This window comes from Cryptomeria japonica, chromosome 1 (genome assembly GCF_030272615.1).
Source record: "Cryptomeria japonica chromosome 1, Sugi_1.0, whole genome shotgun sequence".
In the NCBI taxonomy this organism is placed as follows: Eukaryota; Viridiplantae; Streptophyta; class Pinopsida; order Cupressales; family Cupressaceae; genus Cryptomeria; species Cryptomeria japonica.
In genome coordinates this window covers 593,224,698-593,234,058 of record NC_081405.1, presented here as the reverse complement: position 1 = coordinate 593,234,058, position 9,361 = coordinate 593,224,698, and the positions used below count along the sequence as shown (strand labels likewise).

At 35.9% G+C, this 9,361-nt stretch overlaps 1 protein-coding gene across 1 annotated transcript in view; it reads right to left on the bottom strand.

The window, feature by feature from the left end:
- Window positions 1–455: 455 nt before the first annotated feature.
- The window catches only part of LOC131027893 (putative DEAD-box ATP-dependent RNA helicase 29), a 62,587-nt gene continuing 53,681 nt past the window's right edge, over window positions 456–9,361 (bottom strand). Inside the window, exons 8-11 of the mRNA XM_057957998.2 lie at window positions 3,829–3,910; window positions 3,588–3,644; window positions 2,147–2,285; window positions 456–940 (exon numbers count right to left, since the gene is read on the bottom strand). Coding sequence (XP_057813981.1) covers window positions 690–940; window positions 2,147–2,285; window positions 3,588–3,644; window positions 3,829–3,910 — 529 coding nt within the window. The 3' untranslated portion in view covers window positions 456–689. The remainder of the gene's footprint in view (window positions 941–2,146; window positions 2,286–3,587; window positions 3,645–3,828; window positions 3,911–9,361) is intronic.

Genomic DNA, 9,361 nt, shown 5'->3' with positions numbered 1-9,361 from the left:
TTTTTTTGCAAAAATTCAATTACAAAATGTGTTAAATTATAAATTGATATCTTCAAAGAGAAATACATGGTTTTATGGCAAAACAATGTGTGAAAACGCATTTTAACTAGCATTTTACCTGCGCTGGCATTTTTACACGTGTTTTTCTGTCTATAAAAAAGCATGAGTTAAACTTGTAAAAAGTCTCACAGGAAAAAAAATAGAGTACTCGGCAACTCGGAGAGTACTCAGAGTTTGCAAACCATCGTGTTTTTACCTGTGCCTGCATGTTTACCTGTGTTTTTCCTATGTCTATAAAAACCTTAGAGAAACTTGTAAAAACTCGCCCAGGAAAAAAATTAGAGTACTCGGCAACTCAGCAACTCGGAGAGTACTCAGAGTTTGCAAACAATGGTGTTGGCACTCAGTAATTAGCATGCAATTTTAATGAACACAACAGTGAATGAATCAGCAAGTGTAAATTTGGCATCAATGGTTAAAAACTTAAACGTATATATATACAAGATCTCAATATCATAAAGCACTTGACATCTGCATCTCAAGTGCCCATAACATGTTCTTAATATAAATGGAAACCCTCCATCATAGAATTAGACACAACTTGTGGACTTGCTATCCACTTTGATAACAATTCAATTTTACATAAATTAACTTCAAAACTGTACTTAAATTAACATGCTTACTTCCTTTCACCTTTTTCCTTTGAATGGCCTTTTCCCACTTTTACTGCCTTTTGCACTTTTGCCACCCTTTCCACTTCTACCCTTTCCGAACTTTTCTTTTTTACTAGAACTAAGAATCTGCTTTGTTTCTTTTCTTTGCCTTTGTTTCCGTACTTGCTCAACATTCCGAAGTTCATTGCGGACATTGGCATTGGGAATTGATTTTTTATTCTTAAACCTTCCAAAATTTCTGTATTTTCCTCCTCTTGCTAGATTGTCTGCAAAGACAAACAAAGATCATTAGTGACTTTTCCTATATTTTGAACGAGTTTGCACAGATTCTTAAATAGAAGTTCAGAGAGTCATTAGTTTATAGAAGAAATCAGAACTGTGTCAATATTAAAATCGTGACCCCATCGTTCCATCCACATCCCCACAAGACAGTTTCTAGTAAAGATATATTTATATATATATTTATATATATATATATATATATATACATACACATGCACTTAAAGCATAATTTATCTCCAAGAGTTTGATGCATATTAATCATTCATAGGGAGATGAATACAGCCATCTCTGGTGAATTCTAAAATGCATTGTTTTATACACAATTTTAAGTGTATAAAAAAAATTGGTAAATGATTGAGGGCTAAGTTACTGATTTGGGTGCGGATACAGATACGGATTCACGGATTCAGCAAAAAAAAAAATCCTGGGTAAGGGTACAGGTACGTCCGTACAGGTATATATATATATATGTTCAAACATACAAATATGAAACATACAATGTAACTTTCCCATACAATGATACGTAAATGATAACAGATAAATGATACATAGTTGTTTTTTAATTGTTTTTTTGACTTTTATGACCCATGGACCCCGTTTTTGGGAACCCACGAGCCTTGGTTTTCCCAGGTCTGCCTGGGATCTCCCTGGGTTCCACCCAGGTCCTGCCCAGGTGGCCGGGTTCTCAGGAGAACCAGGCTCGGACAAGGACCAGACAAGAACCAGGACCCGGACCCAGCCCTTTTCCCCAAGAAATGGTAACTTAGATTGAGGGAAGTTTTGCAATTCTTAAATTTTTTATTAATATGAAGAGAAACATTTTCAAAATTGCAACACTATCCTAGCCAGTGGAATGTGCAAGAGTACTCTACTCTTTCTCATGTATTTTATTGCATAACTGTTTGCCTTCAGAATTCCAAGGACTAAGAAAATCATATAGCCTGTTACATTAGGGCAATATACAGAAATATTTGGGAAAAACAATTTCAATTATTAAAATTTGCTTTAGGACCCAGTTTCATGCAACTGAAAACATGGAATTTTATTTAGTCTACCCAACTACATCATTAAAAAGCTAGAATATGAAATTCTATCTGGTTCACTCAACCACCTTATGAAAATGCTTAGGCAAAGAACTCTTAAATTACATTACCTGAGGGTGGAGGGGGAAACATAGAACAAAAATTTACCTGTCCCACCTTCACTGCCTTCCACATGAGCATTATCCTCTTGTCCCTGAGCAGATATTTGCATGTGTGAGCGCTCTTTCCATTTTTTGTATAGACCACCCTTGCCAGGGTCTACTTTTGAACCACTTTCATTTTTTATCTGCAAAAATTGGTCAATTTATCAATGAAATAGAGTTTTCTGTTTCTAGGGATAAAAAGCTGCATCATTTCATGTCATATACAAACATATTTATTCAGAAATTATAATATTTTCTCCTGCCCCAGCCCTTCTTGAGCTTAACCTGAGATATTGGAGCCCTTTATGAATAAGTAGTTGTGCCTCAGATGACAGATATGCAAAAAAGACAAGCATATAGTTACATAGAACATTTGCTTCTTTACAAGTTCTAAACATTTGGTTTCAAATTTTAATATGTTTACCCACAACCCAACAGTATTTGGGATGAACATGAAAATTAAGTCTCTTTACAGATGGATAACAGATTCGCAAATAAGGCATTGCACTTGAAGACTGCATTAACCCTATGTGAGATGAACATCACCTATTGCAGAAACCTTTCCATCTCCTGCAGACACCATGGTTACCAGGAGAGGCAGGGGTACCAGTACAGGGACAGGGATGCCAATTAATTTAGAAAATATGAGTAGTCACCAGAAATTATGGGTACGGGAGAGGTGTGTCGTCCACATTCCTATGATGAGGTTTCCTGGCAACAAACGAAATCAGCTCATGCCTCCAGGCCACGAAGAAAGCAGAAACAAACATAAATTTAACAAGCATCAGTGTTTTGGGCATCTAAAGTGGAATGATTGCTATTACAAAATGGTATAGGAACCATGTTGAAAATGAAGACAACGAAAAACAATTTCAAAGTTAGTCAATAAATACCTAGATAGTAGATTCCTTGTATCTGACTTGTTGGGAAGTATAATTGCATGAAACTAATGTGCTTTACAGCATTCATTTGTAATGATAACATCTACCACATTTCTGAGATGGAAGAACAACGATTGAATATTCATTTTATCTTTGATTTCTTGACAACTACTATGATATATAAGCATTAACAAAAATGAGTCAAATAAGATGATTCCTCAAACAATAATCTAGTAAGCCAAGGTCAAGAAATAAGCCAGGGAAATTATCGTGACAATGCCCTGAACTAAAGACCCATCAAACATACTCTACATATAAGAGGCCACCTTAAGACATAACATGCTGAGTAGATCTCCATCAAAGACAGAACCCTTAGCCAAAATGGTTCCAGAGCCTCATCATACATCCTCCCAACACGGGTGAGGAAATTAACAAAATTAACCATAAGAGCATATATAATCCTCAGATAATAGATCATGTATATTAGTAATAAAAACCTAAAAATGAGAATATTAGTCTGCAACAAAGTTACAGGTGTATACGTAAAAAATCAATAGTACAAACCTTTCCCGACGCTGTTACTCTCTCTCCATTGTTTAATTTGATATACTTCTTACTACGCTGCATCCAAAAGAATTCCAAAAACCACCTCGTTACAACATAAACAGTAAGAAAGATATAATATAAATTGCCTATCATATTCACAGCAGCAAAAACTATATACAAAATATGCCAAAGACAGTTGAAAAAAATCAAATAAACTGTTATCTTTAAAAACAATCAGTAATAAAACAAAATCCTGTACCTTGTCCCAGTGATATGATGATTTCTGTTTTTGTAAACCAGCACTGTCATCTGCAACAAGGTCAAGAACTGCTGCATCCATACTGCACCCAGCCAAAAAATTATAAATCATCTTAAGAAAATTATTCCAAAAAAATCTACACAGAAACTATAAATATAAACTGTTAGAGAACATTACTTCAGCATTGCATCACACAACTAACTGCATTTGTATTTGAGAGTAAAGATTTCAGTGTATCCAGTATCCAAAAAGTTTATTTAACAGAATATTCTACAGGGAGACCACAAAAGAATATTTAATGTTACCCTTGTTTTGTCTCACACAACTAACTGCATTTGTATTCGAGAGTAAAGATTTCAGTGTATCCAGTATCGAAAAAGTTTATTTGCCAGAATATTCTACAGGGAGACCACAAAAGATTATTTAATGTTACCCTTGTTTTGTCTCCAACTAAGGCACCTGAAGTGTATTACACTGTTATTGTCCAAAGAATAGGATGCATAAAGTAATAACAGATACCTAAAGATTGTGAACAGAAAGAAAACAATTTCAAGATTTAAAGACTTTAGAAAAACAAGAACACTTTTAAACGAGAATTTAATGACTAAATTTAGGACTCGGAAAAAACAGGCAATAAATGTTAAGGATAATTTAGTACCAAAAGGTTACTTTGTGAGATTGGAGATCCCTTTTCCTCTTATGATTCTGAAGATCCAACTAGCTGTAACTCCTTCCAAATTGAATTTAATGCCTTGATTTAAAGATTTTTATTATGCATGGCTCATGCTAAATCAATTTAAAAGATTTATTATGAAGGATCACAGCTAAATTTTATGGTTTAACTCTATCCTGAAATTGTTACTCAATAATCAGTTGGTAAAAAGGAAGCCAGCTCATTGACAATAATTAAAGGGGAAGATTCTGTATTCAACATAAAAATCAAAATTTTGTAACTTTGATAGAGGATAAATGCCCTTGATTCCAATCCTAAACTCATAACAAAAGGGATTAATTAAAAACAAGCAGTCTAACTTAGGTGCATTGCACACCAAAGAATAGGTTTAGTCCTTTCCGATTCCAAGGGCACGAGACATGGAAGGGACTGATTACAATAGCTAAGGATCATAAAATTTAATTGATGAGTAAAGAAAAGTTAAAATGTAGTTGTATCACATGTGGCAAAGCAAAATGTGCTGTATAGTGTCTCTCACATAAAATAAAAACTAGTGTGCTGCTGTGCAAACATCAATCATCATCAAATTTGTAATAGTGAAAAGCACGCAATTAACATAATACTTGGAAACCACTTGGTTTCCAGCATTAAATTGTCTGAATACCAATAAAAACCCAATGAAACCCATAACCATTTGACTAAAGTCTTTTCTCAATTTACTTGCAGCTTATAGTATCCATGAGAGTAGAAACCATTGCCCGTACATGAACTTTATACAAGTCCTATTTTAGTTGCCAATTACTTTTGAATCTTGATAATTAGCTAGGTCTTGTTCTCTATGTTTGTTGTAGCCATGAAATCAGTTTAGTATTTCAACATTATCTGTCATTTTATGTAGATAAACTGGCACAAGTCAAGATTCACTTTTATTATATCATCAGCCTCCTCTACTTACATTTTAAATATTAATATCATAATGTCAATTTTTGCAATGCACTTAGTTTCCATCAAAATGATCTTTTAATTATCTGACTCGCCATATTGATCCTTAGCCTAGTAACCAAGGAAATAATGGGCACGTTTATCAAATATTGGACTTTTCTCTCGGATAGGTATTTCATTTCTAAATATAAAGTTTCAGTAAACACAGTATTAACTGCCTCATACATGCATATGCATATGTCAAAGGAGGAAAAGAAAGAAATGGGTAGGTTAATGAGACTTAAGGTACGATTTAAAATAGTAAAGTACAATCACTGTAAATGTATATATATAGAATGAAATAAATTCATAATGATCTGACACATTCCTAACATAGAATCCAAGGAAATAGAGGGCAAGTTTATTGAATGCTGTCCTTTTACATCAAACTTGGTATCTATCCTTATTAAATTAATCAAGAATTAACAACTTTCCCAAGATCTTAAGTTTTAGCTGTTGGTTTTTTTTGTGTAACTAGGATAGGAAAATAAATAGGATTTGGATTGCCTTAAGGCATCATCCGAATCCTTATAGGGCAGGGCCCTATCTATTGTATTTATATGTAATGTGTAAAACCATTAAGGGCTGGACCTAACATGTAAAGGGGCACATCTCTAGTCCAACGTGTGGACCTATCTCCAGCACACACATTTTGTGGCGTATAGTCTTATGTATTGATCATTTATGATGGGCTGGGCCCAAATGATTGTATTATGAAAAGGACGCATCCCTTCTCCAAACGTGTGGTCCTATATCTTATTTTAGCACATCTCTATGTAGCGTGGGCTCTTGTAACGTGGAAACTATATTGTTTAGGTCCCATGCTTATGGTGGCATGTGGAACTAATATTGTAGTGTTGGCTCCAAGGATGGATTGGGCTGACCCAAGATAGGGCTCACCTCTTGTATATATGCACAAGCATATCACTAGTCGTAAACGCAATCAGGCAATCTGAATATTAGACAATCAATGTGAAGACCCTGTGCTCTGCAATAAAAGGTCAATGCGAATTCTGATCAAGGAATCAGCGAATTACTTCTGCCATCAGCATTTGCCATACATGCGATCTTGGACAGTGAATACATTGAAGAGGATAGCGAGTTCCTCTTGAAGGTCTACAAACACCATTAGGTCTGAAATCTTCAGTGAAGAACTACGAAGAGCTGGAAGCTGTATGCTGATGATATTCTTATATAAGAAAGAGATAAGTCTGCTATCTTCTGCTGTTACATTGTGCCCTAGCTGGTCATTCTGCCCTAGGTTGACAGTTATATCAGATAAGTAATCTGATCTTTATTGCCATTGTATTCTACAATTAATAAAAGGATCTAGATCTGATTTGTTACTGGGTTTTTCCTCCAAGAGGGAGGTTTTCCCAGGGTATGTGTTGTGTCTTGTCTCTTTTGTATTCTTGCATTCACATTGTTCTCTGCAACTATGTATGTCAATTTTCTGCTCATTGATTTACAATCTGATCACTAAAGTTAACATTAGCGAAGTATCACTAGCTTGCATTTATTCCTATACACATGTTTAAGGATGAAAACCAAGAGAAAATCATATTAATGTTCAAATATGACCAAATTTCTATGAGCCTTAACGGTAGAAGTTAGAATAGAAAAGCACAATAACTATTAATATGTATGTGTATAAAGAAAGAAATCTATTGTAGCTATGTTCATTTGAATAACAAACAGGTACAGTGGCAAAAATAATATTCAAGGAATGAATTACATATACACATAAATAAGGGGTATATACCTTATAATCTACAATCAGCAACTTGACAGATCATGACACAAATTCTGAACAGACAAACGAATGATTTTTTAAGATAATTTTCAATCATGCAAAACTTACGGAAGTATCCTTGTGTCTATACCAACTGTACTGTTGGGTAATTCAAACAAGTGTTAATCCCTACAATCTTTAAAAGAGTAACTACAATAATAAGGATGCACAGTCTAAAATGCAAAAGCTTAACAAAGCATACAAAAAAGATGAATGCTATCCCCAGTTGCACCTGTATAGCACTGATTCTTTCAAGCTGGTGAATGATATATGTTCACAATGTATTTAACCAGACTATTGCACGGGGGTGTCCTTGGAGGCCAGAGCACTGATACAGAAATTTGGGGCCTTGTACATCCAGTTTCCAACATTTACTTATATCCGGGCCCAAGGATTTTCCTTCCAGCCACACAAACTTCCAAGGTAACCTACGGGCAAATTGGTGTTACTGGAGATCACCAGGCAATTCACTGCTTACGACATGATTAAAAAAAAGAAAAGGAAGCTGTCAATTGAGTTCCCTATTGTCCTAGGTGACTGTTGAATTGTGTCTTTCATTGGCGGTTGCAGAAAAGTCCTTGGAGGAATTGGCATTCTACCAATTGACATTCCATACGTCCAGATCCTTCTTTGATCCATATAATAAAATCCAAATGGTCACCAAAATGAAGTTCAGGAATAAATTTCACTTGGAAGATTTTTGGACAAATGCCAAGGATGATCTTGAGATCAGGAAAAAAATGTTTTCCAGATTGCCCCTTGACTTGATTAGACTTAGTGATATCATTCAGGTGCCAGATCAGGTAAAGGAAGATAAGGACGTGATGCAGCCGGAATTTGAAAAGTTGAAGGATACACCTATCCAAGTTCTAGACTAGTCAGAACTTGAAGTTGAAGATTTAGAAGTTTTGGCTCAGCCAATTTTGCAATTTACGAGATATTGGGTGAATTGGCACATCAGGGCACTGAGGGAAGGAAATGTGCGCCTTAGTTACCAATTGATGGGGAATTTGGATTCCCATAGTGATGCTACAGAAGGATCATTGCAAGCCCAAGCTGAAGAAGGAGAAATTCAGCAAGGAGCTAGACATAGTAATGAAATGAATGTTCCTAAGAAGTCCAAAACCAAGAAGTTGAAAGATGTCTAGCCAGAAATCCAGCTAGAAGAGCCTCAACAGAAAAGGCCAAGGGTGGAAGAGGCACAATCACCAGCCAGTTCCTCCAGTGTGCAGAAAGTAGAAATGTTTACACAGGAGATTACACGAAGTCAACCTCAGGATAATGTTCTTGGTAATGTTCTAGCACAGGATTTTCTTAGCACCAGCACTTCTCACAGACTTGTTCCGCTAGAAATTCAAAGGCGAGAAATTCCTCCTAGTACAGAACAACAAGAAAAGGATGTTTTCATTGATACAATTCTTGGAGACATAGAGGAAATTTCGCAGGATCAAGGGCACACGGAAATTCATGATCAACCAGCCATTGCTAATGATTGGCTCAGCGAAAGGATGAGAAGGCATTCGGAAGAAGAAATGGATCCCATGCAGGAATTGGAAAGACTTTTGAGCAAGATGGATAAACCAACTAAAAAGAAGGCAACTCGGAAAATTTCTAAGATCACACGTGATGAATCCGGATCCAGAACGTGGTCGAGCCAATGGTAGACAAAGACAAAAATGAGATCACGCCTATTGAATATGTGATCAGAGAAGTTGATTTGGGGCGTGCATTCACAACACAAGTATTGGAAGATTTTGAATAATCTTCCTTGGCCATGAAGGAGAAAAAGAAGAAGATGAAAGAGAAGTGCAAGAGGCTAAAGAATGGAAACCGAATGTTGTGTGAATACGAGCGGAGTTTCAAACATCCACTTGGAGACGAAGACCCGCTCTTCATCCTTTCCTCCTCTCTTCGTAGGAATCCAGTGATGGCACCAAAGAAGTTAGGAAAAGAGCTCAATGCTCTAAGGAGTGGGTAGAAGGTGTTTTCACTTCAGCAGGAGGAATCATTGAGAACTTGGCTCACCTTCATTCTAGAAGTCATAGATTCCTGAACAGGCTAGAAGTCGTGGATGGTTCGTGGGAGGA